Source organism: Brachycentrus maculatus, unplaced genomic scaffold (genome assembly GCF_059751285.1).
Source record: "Brachycentrus maculatus isolate JH-2025_06_01 unplaced genomic scaffold, ASM5975128v1 h1tg000349l, whole genome shotgun sequence".
In the NCBI taxonomy this organism is placed as follows: Eukaryota; Metazoa; Arthropoda; class Insecta; order Trichoptera; family Brachycentridae; genus Brachycentrus; species Brachycentrus maculatus.
Window position 1 is genome coordinate 1,147,018 of NW_028281098.1, and position 19,290 is coordinate 1,166,307.

General features: G+C 36.5%; 2 protein-coding genes across 15 annotated transcripts in view; one reads left to right on the forward strand and one right to left on the reverse strand.

Annotated features, from left to right (window-relative positions):
• LOC148303780 (facilitated trehalose transporter Tret1-like) overlaps positions 1 to 10,092 on the forward strand; it is a 16,579-nt gene extending 6,487 nt beyond the window's left edge. For 3 of the 6 annotated variants that reach the window (XM_088269438.1, XM_088269437.1, XM_088269439.1), the window contains exons 2-9: positions 810 to 939; positions 1,571 to 1,800; positions 2,318 to 2,641; positions 3,569 to 3,701; positions 4,546 to 4,641; positions 5,868 to 6,085; positions 7,583 to 7,783; positions 8,862 to 9,308. In XM_088269438.1, coding sequence (XP_088125564.1) covers positions 852 to 939; positions 1,571 to 1,800; positions 2,318 to 2,641; positions 3,569 to 3,701; positions 4,546 to 4,641; positions 5,868 to 6,085; positions 7,583 to 7,783; positions 8,862 to 9,167 — 1,596 coding nt within the window. In that variant the 5' untranslated portion in view covers positions 810 to 851 and the 3' untranslated portion in view covers positions 9,168 to 9,308. Of the gene's footprint in view, positions 1 to 809; positions 940 to 1,570; positions 1,801 to 2,317; positions 2,642 to 3,568; positions 3,702 to 4,545; positions 4,642 to 5,867; positions 6,086 to 7,582; positions 7,784 to 8,861 lie in introns of all 6 variants that reach the window. The other 3 variants (XM_088269436.1, XM_088269435.1, XM_088269434.1) reach the window with 2 other exon arrangements.
• On the reverse strand, positions 10,073 to 18,570 carry LOC148303781 (facilitated trehalose transporter Tret1-like). 9 transcript variants are annotated; one of them, XM_088269446.1, is made up of 8 exons: positions 18,343 to 18,491; positions 17,493 to 17,708; positions 16,559 to 16,788; positions 15,556 to 15,879; positions 14,328 to 14,466; positions 13,590 to 13,807; positions 12,658 to 12,858; positions 10,073 to 11,355 (listed from the first exon to the last, which is right to left on the reverse strand). In XM_088269446.1, exons 2-8 carry the CDS (start codon positions 17,554 to 17,556, stop codon positions 11,068 to 11,070), a joined length of 1,464 nt encoding a protein of 487 aa, XP_088125572.1. In that variant the 5' UTR covers positions 17,557 to 17,708; positions 18,343 to 18,491; the 3' UTR covers positions 10,073 to 11,067. The 9 variants fall into 9 exon arrangements, with proteins under 9 accessions (XP_088125572.1, XP_088125575.1, XP_088125576.1 ...); XM_088269449.1 differs by lacking the exon at positions 18,343 to 18,491 and adding an exon at positions 18,495 to 18,570 and having other exon boundaries at positions 10,097 to 11,355; XM_088269450.1 differs by having other exon boundaries at positions 10,097 to 11,355; positions 17,493 to 17,698; positions 18,426 to 18,491.
• Positions 18,571 to 19,290: the final 720 nt, after the last annotated feature.

The window sequence follows — 19,290 nt, forward strand, 5'->3', positions numbered from 1 at the left end:
TCACAGATTATTTAAAATAAAAAATAATCTCAAATATTTTTTGATTCTGTTCAACTTTGTATTTTTTTAAAAATAAATACATTTATTCACATCTAAACGTTGTATTCCTCTTGAACCTACCAATGGTTATTCAGATTGGGAGGACGGTATCTTCACTCGATAGCATCTCCTTGTGTATAAACTTCTTAATCCCGCTTTCATTGTTTTCCCGCATTCATAGTTAATTTCAATAGGTCCCTTTAAAAACGATAGATTTCACTGTATATATTTATAGGTCATAAGCCCTGTAAATTCCCAGACTCCTTCTATATTCGTCTCATCTATGATTCTACCCGCCCATAAAGCACATCAAACAGTAACTTTTAATGTGGAAAAACCCAGAGGCCTTTATAGAGACGCTCTAACATCCATAAAAATGACTATTTGACAAACAGTGACCTGTTTGTATGCTTTATGGGCAGGTGGAATCATTGGCCCATATTTTTTTAATGACGATGCCGGCCAGAAAGTTACGGTCAATAGAGAGCGCTACAGAACCATGATTACTGACTTCTTCGTACCTCAGTTGAATGGCATTGATGAGAGAGAGCGATGGTTTCAATAAGATGGTGCAATATGCCACACGGCGGGTGCCACCATCATTTTATTGAGGGAAATTTGAATTTTTATAACTCTTAAAAAACACTATTATTGTATATGACCCTGAGCCCTCTAAAGAGCCTCTGAAATCTCATATCCAGTGATAGTTCAAAAGACCTCTTCCTTAACCCAATAAGTCTCCTTAGGTTGTATGTTTGTTTACCATTTAGAAGGAGTTGGACTGCAATAACCGAATTGGAATCTACTCAAAAATGCACCCAGCTGTATCGTCTACAGAAACTAGCTACAAGGAAGATGAAACAACCAGTGTCAGATATCAATACTTGGCTGCGACCATCGGTAAGTGGAACGTTCAAATTGAAATGCACTCAATTCAATATATAGAGTACAAAATATGTATCTAGAATACCAATCTCCAATGTCCATAAAACTTAATATGCAATTAGCCTAGAATTTTTCCCTGTGATGCACCCGCAGAAGTTAATAATACCTAATTTAACAGTATTTTTCTTGGTGTAGACCTTGTGACCTGTTTTTTTTATGAGGGAGAAGCCTCCTGTGATGTCGATTCCTAGCTGTCAATCCATATCTTTTGAGGTCTGCCCGGGAGTCTTCCTTGGGGTTGGCCATGCAATGCAATGTGAGGGAGTCTGGATGCTTTTATTCTCCTCACTCGTGTGCATAACATTGTCTTATTCATTGCCTTCCCCACCTAACGCCATCTCTGATCGAGAATGCCACGCCACTCTACCTTTTTAAACATTCTTCTCTTCCACATTCATGCATCTCCTCATACACCCGCCTATTTTGGCATCGCATGAAATAATAGATCAGAAGTTTCCCTCCATAGACTCTGAGACCAGTTGGCATTTCTCAGTACTCTCCAGTACTTTGGAGGCATTGTGCACAATTTAATTTAATTTTCTTCCGTCCTAGTCCTTTTGATTTCTTTATCGATCATTGTTTTCAGTAAGCTTGAGTACTTTCTGCTATGGGTCGGCCATCGGCTGGGTGTCTCCATCTCTCAACCATCTCCAAGGGACATCCTCACCTCTCGGAGCTCCCCTGACAGCCTACGAAGTGGCTGCGGTGGCGTCCCTGTTCTGCGTCGGTGGTTTTGTCGGATCTCTTGCTGCAGGAGTACTCGTGGACAGGATAGGAAGATGGTGGGTGGGGCTTCTGATAGCTCTGCCATACACCGTAAGTGACAAACTTGATTGATTTCATACTTTAATTGTTGCTGAGTTCTGCTCATAAATTCAGAGATACTAAGATTATTATTTATAGTCTCTGACGTCATAAATGCAATCTGTTGTTTGTATAAATAGGCATGATCTGAATATTTGGCGTCCCTTGGGTCGGCCAACTTGTGTATCTTGTCGGTGGAGTTCTTTTTACATACATTTTTTATTGTTTTTATCCTAAACCTTAATATACACACAAAAAAAGAGAAAAAATTAAGAATAAAAACTATTTTACAATTTTCATAGAATTAACTCTTGATCATTTACCCATTCCTTTATTTTGCCTTTGTTCTATATTTTATTTTGACCTCTAACCTCCGTAGTTCAAGTGCGACTTTGACACAAGTATCCTTGAGAATGGTCTTCGGCTCTAAGTATTTATGTGAACAATCTTTTTAAGCTTGAACCTTGTTAAAAACAAACAGAGAAAGAAACCTTGCTCATTCTATAGATTCTGTTTCAATCTTTTGCAGATCTGCTGGGCCATGAAGATTACAGCCACCTCAGTAGCTGTACTTTACGCAGCTCGCGTATTGGCCGGGGCTGGCGGAGGAGCAAGTCTCCTGCTGGCTCCTCTGTATTCGCTGGAGATTGGAAGCGCCAGGGTACGAGGAGCCCTCAGCTCCATAGCCATATTGGCCCTAAATGCGGGAATCGTCTTCGCGTACATCATAGGAGCCTACATCTCGTACGATATAGTACTGTGGATACAATTGTCCATCCCTGTCATATACTTCATTGCCTTCCTCTTCATGCCGGAAACTCCACCTTATTTAGCAAAGAAGGGAAAATATGAGGTAAATCAGATATTACTAGTGATTTTTCAGTCTAATATTTATTTAATATGACCCCGGACTGGTACCCGAAGCGGAAGGCTGATCACCTTTCCTTTGTGTATTTAACAATCAAGATAACACTGCTTCTATACGATGCAGTGCCCTATGCACCATTGGGTGCGGATAAGTAAAGAAAAAAATAGATATTCACAAAATTTTGAGTGTGTCTAAATACTTGTTCACAAATCTGCAATTTTCTTATCAGGAGTTATTTTTACATTTTTTGACATCTCAACATAAATGAAAAAGAATATGGAAGTCTGGGTATTTACAGAGCTTATGACCTTTCATCAAAGACTGGTTAAGTGATCACTTTGCACGCGTGCATCATTCACCATTCTACCCATGATTGACAACCACACTACAAAAAATTTTGGAACTCCTACATACATATATCATTAATCTCATGACGCTGAACATATGAGTTCACAAGACTCATCTATGTTAGATTGAGAAAGCTTTTATTTAGTAGAGACCCTTTTATTTGGAAGTATGCAAGATCCGAACCACGGATTATTTTTACATAATGGCAAACGCTTGAAAACATGACATTTCATGAAATCATATTTTCAGATTTTGAAATCAGCTTTTCAGGTTCAAAAATGTGAGTAGTGTAGTTTTCGATCATGGGTAGAATGGTGAATATTCCACATATGTAAAGTGATCACTTGACCTATGACAGATCATATACCCTGTAAATACCCAGACTTATTAATTATATTCTTCTTCATCTATGTGAAGATATCAAAAAATGTAAATCAGATTTTGTTCAAAGACCTTTTACAACATAAACTCTACTTCTTTCATGAAAATAATGAAAATAATGATATTTTTAAAAGTTTTTTTTGTTGAGAAGAATGTTCACATGTTTGATTTTTTTTCTTTCAGAAAGCTGCAAAGTCAATAGCATGGCTACGAAACATAACCACAGACGATGCCATCACCCAAGGAATTCTTTCTAACCTTAAAATAGAGGTTCTATTAGCATCCAAGAACTCAAAGAAAGATGATATTGGAAAAGGTATTGGATTCATTTAAAATAATCTTGGCCAATACGGTATAAATATTTTAAAGGCCTCTCAACTTGATATGAGACATCCATCGTTCTTCCCAGTCTGAGCATTTGGCTGGATTAAGCGATCACTTCATAGAATTGAGTAACATTCGCCATTCTGCCCATTATTGAACAACTATATTGCATTAATCTTTGAAACTTATATATATGCAATGGTCTTAGAACCTTCCGCATATGGACAAGGTTTTCAATACAAGACAAGCACCGTGGTGTAGGTGGGGTAGGCCCTCGGCTGCGAAACTGGCGTCGCGGGTTTAATTCCTGCCAATTGCAAAATTAATTCAAGAAATATTTATTTTCAATTGGTCTGGGTGTTTGTGATGTATCTTTTCACATCCACCTTCCCTACACTTTATATTTCCTGCAGACAAGGCTCTAAAATAGAGAATTTGCGGGTTATTCCTTTTTTTGTGTTAAAAATTTTAATTAATTGGCTGATTGAGTTAAGGCATTGATCAAGTATTATTTAATTTTTTTTTTAAAAAAGAGAAATATTTGTGTTTTTATTGTTAACACAAATATTTCAATTTCTGTGAGCCTAACGGCTCGTTATTAGAAATAGGTATTAAATTGTGGTAGAGTGGGTTCGAATCGAGTAACTCTGACTTAGGAGTCCGCGACACTAACTACAGGACCACAACCCGACACAAATTTTAATAAGCTTGTTCCGTTGAGACACCTTGAAAATTGACATCTCATCTGTAGGGTGAATAATCCATCGTCTGATATAATAAATAATATCAATTTTGTTGATATAAATAGTTCTAATATAAATTGTAATTTGTTTCAGTTTATACAATCGACGAGTCCGAAGAAGCCACAACTTCAAAGATGCGAGAAAATATTATTAATGAACAGAAAGATGTACCCGACTGGAAATTCTTTGGTATGTATGTTAGAAATTCTATGATAGGTAGAAACTTCTAATATTCTTTTTCATAGCTGTCTCACTGCTGAAGGTCTATCATCTACCCGACCCAGTTTCTCCATGGTATGCTTGGCTACAATAGTTTAGAGACTAGAAGGAATGTGTATTTAATTACGCATTTTTATCGATTGTTGCGCGGTATGATCGATAATCCTGAAATTATCCGGAGCATTGGTCTGTATGTTCCCGATAGTTACCTAAGACAGCGTCGGCATAGATTGTTTCACATTCCTATACACAGGACCAACCTGCCGATGGTTATGCCTGTAGGAAGAGCTACCGCTATGTTGAACAATATCACATTGGATATTGATCTGTTCCATGTGTCCGAAGGAGTTTTCCGAAGCGGGATTCTTCTACACCTTTAAGTCTTCTTGCTTACTTTTACTTTTAATATATACGCCTTGAATATTGTTTGTTATGTATATATTATTTTTTTATTGAATAAATCGAATTGAATTGAATTGAAATCTCTCTAGTATCCTCCACTTCTTCCAACACACCGCCTTCCTCATCACTCAACCACTGATGGAACTGTGGATGTAACTAACCATCATGCCCCGCCACTCTGTCTTTGCATTCTTCACCTCTTCCATGTCATGCTCCTCCTCATACATACCTGACAATTATTTTGACTCCTGACCCTACCGCTTTCAAGTATTTGACATACCTGATCATGCCAAGTTTTTCAGTCTTCTTCTGCTCCTTTTTCCAACTACATTCGCCTCATAAATTTGTTTTCCTATCCTCTCTTCACTCATTCAATTCAGATACCCAAACCATCTCCTTCCTTAATTTTATCGATATTGCGTATCTCAGCCTTGCATTCTTTTCTTATATTACCATTTGAACATTTTTTCTTCTTCAAACCCTTATCCGCATCCGATGGTGCATAGGGCACTGCATTGTATTGAAGCAGTGTTAGATAACACAAAAGATCAAGATTGATCTTTAAATACACGAAGGAAAGGTGATCATCCTTGCGCTTCGGGTACCAGCCAAGGGTGATGTAAAATAAATATTATACTGAAAAATCGCTTTTATTTATTTTGACCTTCTTGGGAATAGAACCCAGGACCTCCACAGCATGGTAGCCTGGCTCGCTAACTACTACACTATGGAGGCGGACATCATATTTTATCATTCTAGATAAACTTTATTGATTCAATACATGTTTGTTACAGTGACTTCAAAGCCAACGCTGAAAGCATTCGCCATGTGCTTTATCATCATCACCGTTCAGGGTTATGTGGGGATATTCGCGGTCGTCTCCTTCGTGAGTGAGATATTCGCAACTGCCGGAAGCACCATGTCGCCGAGTAGTGCTTCTATTGTGGTCGGAGCTCTTCAGCTGATTGGGTCCTACGTGTCCATCCTGCTGGTTGAACGGCTTGGCAGAAAAGTAAGCCAATATTTGCAAAGCTTATTAAAACAAGACACCTATTCTCAAAGCTCAGTACACGGCTGCTCTGGGCAAATAAAGAGAAATTTAAGAATAGGTGTCTGTGGAGAATTTTAGGTGTGCAGCGGTTTGACTTTTTGAGGAATGAATGAAGTGTAGGACGTAGCAAATTTTGATCACAACTGTCGACAGGAAAAGGCGATTTAGTTGGCTTGGCCATGTACTCCGCATGCCTCCCGAGAGCCGCCATCAAGCTTGCCTCTTTTACAAGGTATCAGGTTCGCGCCGCCCAAGACGACCACTGCTGACAATTCATCCGCAGTTCTCGTCAGAACTTCGAGACGCGGATCTGACTTGGGAGGATGCAAAAGAGCTGGCAGCCGACAAAAAAGCTTGGAGACAGTTTGTGGACTCTATATGCTCCACTTACGGAGCGGAAATGGTTTAAATCATTAAATTAAAACAAAGTGATAAATTTAAATATACAAAGTATCTCAGAATTAGACAACAGAAGACATTCACAAAGGCATGGCCTGTATGTGGGTAGGTATACATTTTATTTAAGTTATAGTAAAGGGCACTGGCAAGAATACAATAGATGTTACCAGAAATAAAATTATACTAAAAGTATTTATATAAACTACATCCTATACTTTATCAACCTCCGTAGTGCAATGGTCAGCACGCTTGGCCACCGTTCTGGAGGTCTCGGTTTCGATTCCCAGGGGGGTCAAATAAATATAAGTGATTTTTTTCACTCTAATATTTATTGAATACTACCCTGGACTGGTACCTGAAGCGGAGGGCTGATCACCTTTCCTTCATGTGTTTAGGATCAAGATAACACTGCGTTTATATGATGCAGTGCATCATTGGGGTGCGGATAAGGGTTAGAGAGATATAAACTGCAAATATTAGATTTTAATATAAAACAAAAAATCAAAAAGATGGAAATGAAAAAAGTTAGCAAATATGTACTATATGAGTTATACAAATGTACTATTGCCTTATAGATTTGTATTTAAATCCATTTTACCCATATCGCTCACTCCTTTAAATAACGTCATAAACCAAAAAACTTGATTTTTGAGGAGAATGTTTTTAAAGTTTAAAAAATGCAATGTATTAAAAATAAATATCAAGCCACTTATTGAACTTTTTACTGTGCAACATATCTTTTTAGATAAAACCTGAAGGTTTTTTCTCCATTTGAAAATATTTAGTATATTTAAAAAATTATTAAACAATACCTTTGCTTCAAAATGCAAAAACAAAACTTTCTGCCCTGTAGCGGGTAAATATTAGGTTAAAAATATGCCTCTTTTGCTGGGATATAGTACATTTTCTGGGCATTCCGAAAACATGCACAACTGGAAATTGTCGATTTTTGATTTATGACGTTCTTGAAAGGAGTGAGCGATATCATAACTACCCTTTCCGTATCTCAACATTTGCTTAAAACCTTAAAATCATTTCTTATTATTTCTCCCTCCACAGTTCCTCTTCATTGCCTCTGCATCAACGCTCGGTGTCGGAATGGGCACCTTGGGAATGTACTTCTTCTTCAAGAACCACGGATATGACATGACGTCCGTTGGTTGGATTCCCGTGACAGCTTTGTCCATCGGCATATTCATGGACGCCACTGGAGTTGGCCCAGTTCCATTTGTCATAGCTAACGAAGTATTCATGGTGCAGGTAAGAATGCAATTGTGTTTGTTTTGAAATTATTCCATCACACCCAAAAGTAGAAAAGAATATTAACACATTTCATGTTGTATTATTTCGAGAAATAAAAATACTTTGTGTTTTGATCCACTCACATTTTTATTAACCAACTAGTTTCGGCAACAACCTGTTGCCCTCTTCAGGGTTTAGTTTATGACTATGTTATATATGTCATAAATTAATTTATGACTATGTAATATATGTCACTAATATATGTCATAAATTAAACCCTGAAGAGGGCAACAGGTTGTTGCCGAAACTATTTGGTTAATAAAAATGTGAGTGGATCAAAACACAAAGTATTTTTATTTCTCGAAATAATATATCAATTTGATCCACAAAGTTAATCCTTTCAATATTCAAAACATTTCATGTTGAACCGATTGAGCATAAGTATTTGGAAGTGGCGTATTCCAATACTGGTATATGGAAGCGAAACATTTTTCTAACCCATATCTGCACCCTATAGTGCACAGGGCACTGCACCGCATTGGCGCAGTGTTAATTACACAAAGGCAGGGTGATCACTCCTACGCTTCAGGTCCGGGATAATATTAAATACATATTAGAGTGTAAAATCACCAATATTTATTTTCGCTACCCCCCCCTGGGAATCGAACCCGAGACCTCCAGTACGGTAGCCAAGCGTGCTGACCATTGAAAGTAGTGTAATGACACTACGGAGGCGAATATATTTTCTTATACCATACCTTTTTTTTTTTAAAGATCTGAATGTTTTTTAATAGTTATTATAACGTAGATGTGGCATTGTTTTATTGGTTTTTTTTTAACGTAACTATTTTTGTTAATGTAATGTAATGTATATTATTGTTAATGTAACTTTTGTTTATTATATAATTTTTTTATATGTTAAGCTGTACAATTCCCAAACGTAAGCAAAACATATGAACATGTGGAGCAAATAGATAGGAAGAGAATGACTACACTAGGAGTGTATATCAGGACAGACAAGTGCATTCCATCCTCTCTGCCTACTTCTCCAGATAAGCGGCGTGATGGTAACTTTGATGGACTTTGATGATTTCAGGCTCGTGGCATCGCTATCACCATATTATCTCTATGGATCTGGATAACCCAGTTCGTCCAGACCCAGTTCTACAAGGCGGCCGAAGAGGCCGTGGGATCTGAGGGCATATTCCTGGGTTTCTCCGCCATCGCCTTTGCGGGCTCCCTGTTCACAGTATTCGCAGTCCCAGAAACTAAGGGGAAATCTCTGGACGAGATCCTGCAGCACTTTGACGGGAGGGCAAAGGCCAGAAGAGAGGGAGAACGAAATGCAGAAATTGAAGATGTCAGAACTGATCAGATTGTACAAGAAAATTATAGACTATGAAGTGTTCAGAAACTGTGTTTAATAAATTACAGTGGAACCTCTTATAATGAGCACCTCTCATAACTAACTAACTAACTAACCATCACGCCGCTTCCCCGCAGGGGTAGGCAGAGAGAATAGAGCGCCACACCACTCTGTCCTTGCAAACATTCTTTGCCTCTTCCACGTTCATGCATCTCCTCATACATACCCGTCGATTGTTACGACTCCTAACCTGACCACTTTCAAGTATTTGGCATACCTGATCGTGCCATGTTTTTCTCGCTCTTCCTCTGCTTCTTTTCCCGCTAACATTCGCCTCATAAATTTGTTTTACCGTTCTTTCCTCACTCATTCGTTCCACATGTCCAAACCATCTCAACACACCTTTCTAAATTTTATCGATAATGCTTGTCTCAGCTTTGCATTCTTTCCTTATTTCACTAATCGCACATCTATCATACATCGTTTTGTTACACATTCTTCTGAGAGATCGCATTTCGACTGCATTCAGTCTACTTTCATCCTTCTTTTGCCAACTCCATGTTTCACTTCCATACATTAGAGTTGGAACCAGGACTCCGTTGTGCACTGCCAGTTTAGCTTCCTCATAACGAGCAAACAAAATGTGAAAAAGTTGCTCCCTTAACAACGACATTTCCCACAACGAGTTACAGTGAAAGGTCTAGTCCCTTTTTACGACATTCGCTTGTGAGCCGGGACTTCCGCGCCAGTCAAAACAAAAATGTTTGATTTTTTTTTCATTTTGTATTTATACACAAAGTTATATTTCAATTATAAAAAGTGTTTTGCTTGATGAGTGTTTCGCTTAACAAGTAAGATTCTGGAACAAATTATGCCCGTTGTGAGAGGTTCCACTGTGTAACAATTTGTGTTAACAGTGTACTTAAGTTCTTTATTTTTAATAAAAAACTCTAAGAAAAACTAGATTTATTAACATTTTTTTGTTATATCGAACACTGGATTTTTTATCCTATGGAAGATACATCAAGAAATATACAATATTAATATGGAAAATACGTCAAGAAATATACAATATTATTATATTAAATCATATCTGCTCCCTAAATGGAGCAAATGTAGTCCACAAACTGTCTCCAGGCTTTTCTGTCGGCTGCCAGCTCCCTTGCATCCTCCCAAGTCAGATCCGCGTCCCGAAGTTCTGACGAGAACTGCCGACGAATTGTCAGCAATGGTCATCGTGGGCGGCGCGAACCTGATGCCTTGTAAAAGAGGCAAGCTTGATGGCGGCTCTCGGGAGGCATGCGTAGTACATGGCCAAGCCAACTGAATCGCCTTTTCTTGAAGACAGTTGTGACCAAGATTTGCTGCGTCGTACGCCTTATCTCTTCATTCCTCACAAAGTCAAACTACCGTACGCCTAACACCTATTGTCAAAGTTTAGTACACGGCTGCTCTGGGCCCTTGTAAGGTGCCATGTTTCACAGCCGTATAAGAGAACAGGAGCAATGCAGGCATTGTATAGGCGGAATCACAATATTAGAGGTGTCTTAACTGAGAACGCAAATGCTACTTAGTAGCAAGTGTGTACGTACTTTGCTAGAAATGAGCATGCTCAAAAATCGACAGTTTTTTGGCTCTTTATCATTTGTTTCCATCAATTTTTCTGATATAAAATGATTACAATTAGCTTCACATCACAGTGTTTATTGTACACCCACGCTAGAGCTATATACATATGTTATATGAGATTTTTAAATGTATATAAACTAATGCATATATATAATATCATGAAATGGCGAAGAGTGAAATGTAATAAAAAAAATATAAATGTATGTGTCGAAAGAAAAGCCATTAATCAATAATACAATTTTAATACATATTTAATCAGTAATACAATTTTAAATCCATTCAACAATTCTTTAAAAGATGTATTCTCCTAGTTATCAAAGTTTATGAGAGTTCCATGTTCATTCATAGGCATCAGCTCCTGTCTCGGGTGGCTGTAATCTTTGGAGAAAAACTTCAAAATATCTTCTAGCTTTTTTCCCTTTGTTTCTGGAACGAAGAAGTTGGCATAGAATGCTGCGACGACGGCAATAGTAGCAATGCCCCAATACGTTCCATGAATCCCCACCGAGTTCACTACAGAACTGAAGAACTGAGATACAATGAATGATGTCGTCCAAAGCCACAAAATGATGATCGTAGTTGCAATTCCGCGGACCTGAAAATAAGAAGAAAAAAAACTTTCATCGATCTGAAAATACTGCCAACTTCTTCAAACAAATCTTCATTGTCAACTATCTCCCCACTGCTGGATGTAGGCCTCTTCTAATTCCTTCCAGACTTCTCTCGTTGGGGCTTTTTCAATCCACTTATTACCATTATTAAAGGCTATCCAACCCATTTCAATTCATCTGAGTACTTCTTCTGTCTGATTTTCCTTCCCTAATTTGATATAATGCCCGAGATCATTCTTCAATAGATCATCCGAGACATATTCTTCAACAGATTCAATTTCATTATACATTAGTGATAGCTTATTATTACGTGTCAATGAAAGATGATTAGCGCTTCAGGTACCAACCAGTTCATTCAATCCACATACTACCTGCGACGGGGACAATGTCATCGGCCCATTTTTTCTGGGGCTGGCCTATTTTTCTCTTCATGTCTCATGGTCTCCATTGCAGAACTCTGTATGCCCATCTCTCCATTCCCTGTCTCGCAACATGATCTGTCCATCACCATTTCAGTCTGGCAACGCGATCTATCACATTGACAACCTTTGTCCGGCGTCTAATTTCTTCATTTCTGATTTTATCTCTCAGACTATGTCTGAGAGATAAAATCAGAAATGAAAAAAGGCATAAGCCTAGGATTTGTCTCTCCATAGACCCCTATGCACATTTCAATTGGTCCCTATGGTCAAGGTAATAGTTTTTAGGCAATGCGTAAGCACAGGGATGATACATGTTTCGAACATGTTTCTTTTAAAATTGTTGGGAATATTTTTATTCTTAAGGACTCGATTAAGTTTTCCAAAGGCTACCCAACCCAGTTAGATATTCACATCAAACTATCAACTTATAGTATTACAAATTTTGTGAGGAGAAAAAAAATTACATGTGAGGAGAAAAAAACCATCCAGACTCTTCCACATTACACTGCAGGGTCAACGCCAAGGGTTGTATGTGACCCACCATGACATATGGGATCGAATGCAGAGTGACACTGCAATAACAAAAAACCCGCTAAGAGTATCAGAATAAAGACTCTAAGGAGCATTTCTTGAAAGAGTCTACGAGATATAATAAGGAACATCAGGATAAGAGAAATACGCAAGATAGAATATGTCTTTAGGTGGGGAAGGCAACGAAGAAGACAATAATATCACATGTGAGGAGAATGGAACCATCCAGACTCTGTTACATTGCATTGCACCCTGAGGCTACTCCTCTTAACAACAGGCTACAAGGCCTATACCAAGCAGAAGATGAAGAAGAAGAAGAGGATGTAATAATACCTGAACCATGAAGACTTCTGAAGTGATGACTAAGGGCACAGGGCCTACTCCAATAGAAAAGGCCATCACGGCAAGAGACAAGGCCGTGACGGGGATCCATTCTAGAGAGCTCACATCCTGGCCATGTTTCTTCAAATACACATATGTACCCAGTCCTGTCATACCCAAGGACACTACACATGCTGATATAGTAAAAAGCATCTGAAAGAAAACATAAAATGAAACAATTATAAAATACCACTTTTAATATTATTTATATAAACATGACTAGTTTTGAGAACTAGAGATGTTCTCATCAACAGATGAAAATACACCTTGAAAACGAAAACATATGAAAATAGACCTTGAAAACGAAAACAGATGAAAAGTACATTTTTGATTTCTGATTTATAATTTTAATTTGCTTTTTTTTCAGTTATTTTAAATCTTTATTTTTAGAGTGTACAAATTTTGCTGTAATTGCTATTTATTAAGCTGAGCAAATTCAAATTCAAACTGTTGAAATACAAAGTTGGCATTTACACCTATTGATGAGAACATTAATAAACTCAAAAGTGCTCTTATACAGTTTTTAAATTTTGTATTTAAATAATTTTCATAGGGCAATACACTAATTCATCTAGTAAAATAAAGTTTCAAATTGCTTCTCACGTCAAATTTCTAAATCGCTTTCTGGTATACAAAAACTAAAGATTATCAAATTTATAAGAATCTTAAAGGTGGAGACTGACTGGAGCATTTTGTCGTAACATAACGTTGTAACATCGCTTGCCACGAGCATCACTGAGCATCCGAAACTATGGATGGAGCGCTCGGCTCGCTGTACTGACTGCCTGAATGCTCGCATCGTAACGTGTTACGTTACGACGAAATGCTCCGGTCAGTCTCCACCTTAAGATCAATGCTTTTAATATACAAAAGTAAGGAAGTACCTTTCTTCCAACTTTTTCAATAAGAATGATGGAACCATATGATCCGGCCAGTTGTTGGGCTGCCAGGATTATAGAAGACATATTAGCCGAGAAGGAACCTCCGGCCTCTTGAAAGATCTCCGATGCATAGCTCAAGATGGCGTACATTCCAATATATCCTTGGAATGTGATGAGGATGAAGCACACAGCGAATGCTTTCAAAGTCACCGGATAAAACACTGTAAAGGGAAGAAAAACAAGCGCTTCCTGTTACATAATATATCTAATAATTTTACTAATGCCGAACCCTCTTCTAGTGGAACGGCCTGTTGACAACAGTCAACAGTCCGGCTTCTCCTGAGGAGTGCCACGTGGTTTTCTCCCAGCAATGAGCAAATGCTGACAAGTTCCTGATTGCCCACACTCGATTATCGCTCCTGTTCCCAACACACATTAAAATAAAACATCTATTTTTTTAATTTAGAAGAAATAAAAATCCACTTAATGATTTATAAACCTTGTACAGTGAGGTAAATAACAAATCAAACTGGAGAGAGTCGCGTTCAAAAGAAACCTGTGGAAGTTCAAGAGGGACGATTTTGTTCAATACTAGACACAAGAAAAAGGCTAAAGTGAAGTGAAATAATAAATGCAACTTCCATCTAATAAAAAATAATTTCAATAAAAATTTCCTTGTGACCAAATGAGAGACTTTTATTTTTTTTAAATCTATATTTGAAAAGCCAAATACATACTTACTTATTTCTTGAAGACTAGCTAACTGCAAAGTGTTCCGATTCGCCAAAGCTTGTTCTTTTTTGATTTGTGCGAAAACGTTTTCTACTGCCCTGCTTTCCATTGGGATACTTCTCAACCAAGCTATTGCCTCTCTTGATTTCTGAAAATCGATATTCAAATTGGATAATATTTTAAATAAACTTAAGCCACAAATGAGTAGGAGTGAAAATATTATTACGGCCAGCTACATATTGTCTTCAACATTGGAATCTACAATGTGTCGAGTCCTTCAAGACACCATGATGCATTTAAAATTTAACTCATTCCTGATAAACTTCATAAAGAACTATATGCAAGTGAATTTTCTTTAACAATATAAATATTATTTATCTTATCGAATACTGGATTATTCACCCTACGGATGAGATGTCAATTTTAACGTTTGAACGTTAACAAGTGTATAAAGTGATCGCTTAAGCCAGCCAGGTCGTAAGCCCTGGAATGCTTAGACTTCCATCTTCTTTCATAAATAAGGAAGAACGATACTTGTTTCATATCAAGCGGAGACACCTTTTTAATTTTCTTAAAGATTTCATGCCTAATTTCTTGATGTTTACAATCCAGAAAGTATTGCCTGAGATATAAGAATAAATTTGGTGAAGTATTCAAATACTGAAGATTGTTAAATTTATTATAATCACAGATAAATGAATGTAACCAGGTTGTTATTCTACCATACCTTTAATTGATTATTTTTAATTCTATTTTTTAAAAAAATTATTATTACAAAAACACTTTTATGTTATACTATTTCTGTGAGCCTTAGCGGCTCATTATTAAAAATAGGTATCAAATTGTGCAAGAGTGGGATCGAACCTTGAAGCTCTGACTCAAGAGTCCGTGATAATAACCACGGGACCACAACCTGACACTTGGTAAATATGTACCACTTTTTCATAAAATCTATTGTGACACGTGTTTTGAAGCATTCTGAATCATTTTTATAAATTATGATGTATTAAAAAAGATGTGGGATGCATCAAAAGATGAGTCACAATGGATTTCAAGAAACAGCGGTATTTACCAAGTAAAATTTAAGTAAAAAAAAGGTTATGGAATGCGATTGATTGAAATGCAAGCAAAAAAAATATTTTATCACTTACCATATTTCATTTTATCAAGATTCACTCAGATAGATATTAGCACAAAGTGTCTGCTGAATCGATTAATGATATTTTTTTATTATTACCTCATCTCTCCCTCGTTTTGCAAGATATATTGGCGTCTCTGGCATCCACATGAAGAGGAAAAAGTATACCAAGGGTACGGACAGCAGAATCCAAATGAATGTCTCGTATTGTGTGTAAGCTCCGACTATAAAGGCAAACAGTATTCCGGCATTGACAGCCAGGACCGCGATGGACCCCAGTATTCCCCTGCAGCGAGGACTGGACACCTCTGCCGCGTACAGAGGAGACACGAGCATAGCTCCTGTTCCGCCTACTCCGGCTAGAGCTCTCGCAGCCAGGATTTGGGGTAATGATGTAGCGCTAAGCTTGAGTATCCAGCAAATCTGAAAAATGAATGTTGTATCAGCAAATGAAACACTGAATATGGTTAAGTATTCAGTGTTTCATTATATATATATATATATATATATATATATATATATATATATATATATATATATATATATATATATATATATATATATATATATATATATATATATATATATATATATATGTATATAGTATTTCCTTGGAAGTTAGACTAGCAACTGATATATTATATTAGTACATTGGCAGCAGCAAATTAAGATGCCAAACACTGATTAGACCAGTATGAAAGTAGCTTTTTCTTGCCCTCTAAAACTCTAAAGCCCTATAAATGTCCTCTCATAGAGTTTTCTCGTGCCTAGGGCACATTTTACATATTTTATTTATAAAATTATAATGTAAAAAATTTGCTTAAGCAATCAAATACGACATGGCTGAATGCATTTGCCACTTCCATTATTCACTTATAAACAGTAATTTTATATTTAGTTTATACTTTTAATGACATTATAGATAATACAAGCAGGTTGTACAACTTTATTGCATAATAATCAAAGTTATTTTTACCCAAAGAGGTTTGTAGAATAGGATTATACCAGTATGGATACTGTTGAAATCTGTTGAATATCCATAAGTGACAGGAAACACAATGAGGATAGAGATGTTATATATGAATGCCAGTTCTTGACTCACCACAAATGGAACTGCGCTGCACAGCCCAGCAGTCTTTCTTCCAAACTTGTCAAGGATGGCTCCGAATATCGGAGTCCCTGCGATGGCTCCGAGGCAGACCAGGGAGGCCAAGAGGGCCTCGTCTGTACCACTCAAGGCTTGCCCCAGGGGAGACGCGTTGGACTTCAAGACGGGCAAGGAAGGAGACATCCAACCCACAGCGCAACCATAGCAAAATGGCGATAAACTCACTGAAAAAGCAATGTAGATTTTCACTTTTTAAAAAGGCTGAAGCAAATATTATTATCGGTCCATCTCTTTAGAGATGTGATTATAATTTTTGAGATTTCTCTTTAGAGATGTGATGGATAACTGTAATTTTTTCTGTAACCTATTTGGGAATAACCTAACCTAATTGGGATGGTTTTTGTTACGTTACTTTCCATCAATTTAAATTTTTTTCTAGCTCTAGTTTTTTATGTCAAATATAACAGAATGTGGGTTTTGACAACCTTGATAATTATCATAATTGGTAATTAACGATCCAGAAACACTGTCTAGCAACATACTACACAATCATTTTTAGGTACTTAATTAAAGCTGAGATTAGCATTATCGATAAAATTAAGAAAGGTGTGTTGAGATGGTTTGGGCATGTGAATCGAATGTGTGTAGAAAGTATAAATAAATAATTAATAAGGCGAATGTGGTTGGTAATAGAAGCAAATGAAAGCTATGAAAAAACTTGGCATGATCAAATATTTCAAATAGGTACTTGAAAATGTCGGGTCAGGAGTCGGATTGATCGGCAGGCATGTATGAGAAGATATATGAATGTGAAAAAGGCAAAGATAGTGTGTTAAGACAGATTGGTATGGCATACTATTCTCTCTGCCTACCCCTGCGAAGAAGCAGCGTGATGGTTAGTTAGTTAGTTGATTAGTTGGGTACTCACTCAACATGGACGCCATGAATTGTCTTCGCACACTTCCATCATCAAAGTAATATCTGTCTTCCATTTTAAGAATAAAGACAATTTAAACACCATCACATAAAACATGAAATAATCATGACTTTGCCTTGTTTTTTTTATGTCAATATCACAGATGATCACACTTATTAATGTAAACAAAAAAACTGTCACTTGTGTGAAATGGATTCCTAAAGATTCCTAATAAAATTCATAAACCTATATGAGCACATATCAACTTATTAACATTACATATCAATATTCTTTTGACTTCTGGTAAGGGGGCATAAGAAGAAAAACTTTTTAAACTAACTAACTAACCAACATGCCCATTTCATCGTGCCAAGTTTTCCTCAGTCATCCTCTGATTCTATTTTCAACTACATTTGCGTCATAAATAATTTTTCATTCGGTATTACAAATAACACGGGAACAATTTTTATTCCAAAAACTGAAGTATTATATTTGAAAAACACCGGTTTTGTGTAATTTATTGTGAGGTTTTTTATTTATCATTAAAAATAAATGATTTACAAATAAAATCAAACTGGATATAGTCGTACCCGGCTACACATTGCTGTGACTCAGGCTGGTTAAATGGAATAGAAAGAAATGAGAATTTCACATTTCTAATATGTTTAATTTCGCAATGCTTGTGGTTGTATAATATTTTAGCAGCTGTCAAGCAACCCGATGTCCGCATGTGAAATATTTAGTATTGTGTTTGTGTGTGTGTATGTGCGCGCCATTGTTACGTTCAACAGATGGCGCTGCCATGGCGGTAATTTATTAAAATTCAGCAAAACACCTTTTGTAGGTAGATGTAAAAACATACGCGTATTCGTTGCAACGTTGTGTCGAAATTTCAAGACAATCGATGAATAAATTTAGAAGTTTTAATATTTTGAGCAAACTAACATTCACATTTTTATTTATATAGATATCCGCTGGCGTTGTACGCCGCGCTACGTTCACGAATACACTAACTTATAGGGAACAGTTTAAAAAATAATATATTCCGCCATCAAGCATCCAGTCTCATGGACCGGATTTTAAAATGTCCTATTACTAATCGTGAGCGAATATTAGGTGAGCTAAAAAAGCATTAAAATACAGGGATGGCGAACGAGGGACCCGCGAGCCACTTGAACTTTTAGATATGATTATGTTCTTTAACCCCCCTACCTATATTTATTAACCTATATATACACCTAAATATATTTTTATTAGTTAGTTTTAATTTATTCCAGAAGATGAAAACAATTGTCGTTTTCGAAACTAGTCGTAAATAAAATAAAACTCAATGGATTATTCAAGTGTTCAATTTTTAATAAAATTTTCGTTCATATAATTTTATAAAATAAGTATAAAATAATATATATTGTAAAATGTGGAGAAAAAAAAATCGTTGTGGACACACTATTGTAATTTGTATTGATGTGTATGATGAAATATAAATATATAAGTACCTACTTATTTGTTGTCGTGTTAAACTTAGTATATAATAATAACATATTTTGTTATGTATTGTGTAAAACATTCATATTTATTTAGATTTAACTATGGTTTTTTACAATATTTTGAGTGTGTCCAAATACTTGTTACTCAAAATCTGGATTATCTCCAACTATAGGAGTTATTTTCTTATTATTTTTTGACATCTCATCAAAGATGAAGAAGAATATGGAAGTCTTATCGTAAAAAGCTCAAAATAAATGCACAAAGGAAAAAAACACATTTTTAATTCCATCATATTTAAAAGAATTTCAACATTGAACACCTC

Bases quoted from the DNA above. Each gene is read 5' to 3' on its own strand.
- LOC148303781 (XM_088269446.1), bottom strand. From the start codon at position 17,556: ATGGAAGACAGATATTACTTTGATGATGGAAGTGTGCGAAGACAATTC. The intron at 13,808-14,327 runs GTAAGTATGTAT...TTCCCTTTACAG, and splicing joins AGCTAGTCTTCAAGAAATAA to TGTTTTATCCGGTGACTTTG. The intron at 11,356-12,657 runs GTATTATTACAT...TCTTATTTTCAG, and splicing joins CAGAAGTCTTCATGGTTCAG to GTCCGCGGAATTGCAACTAC.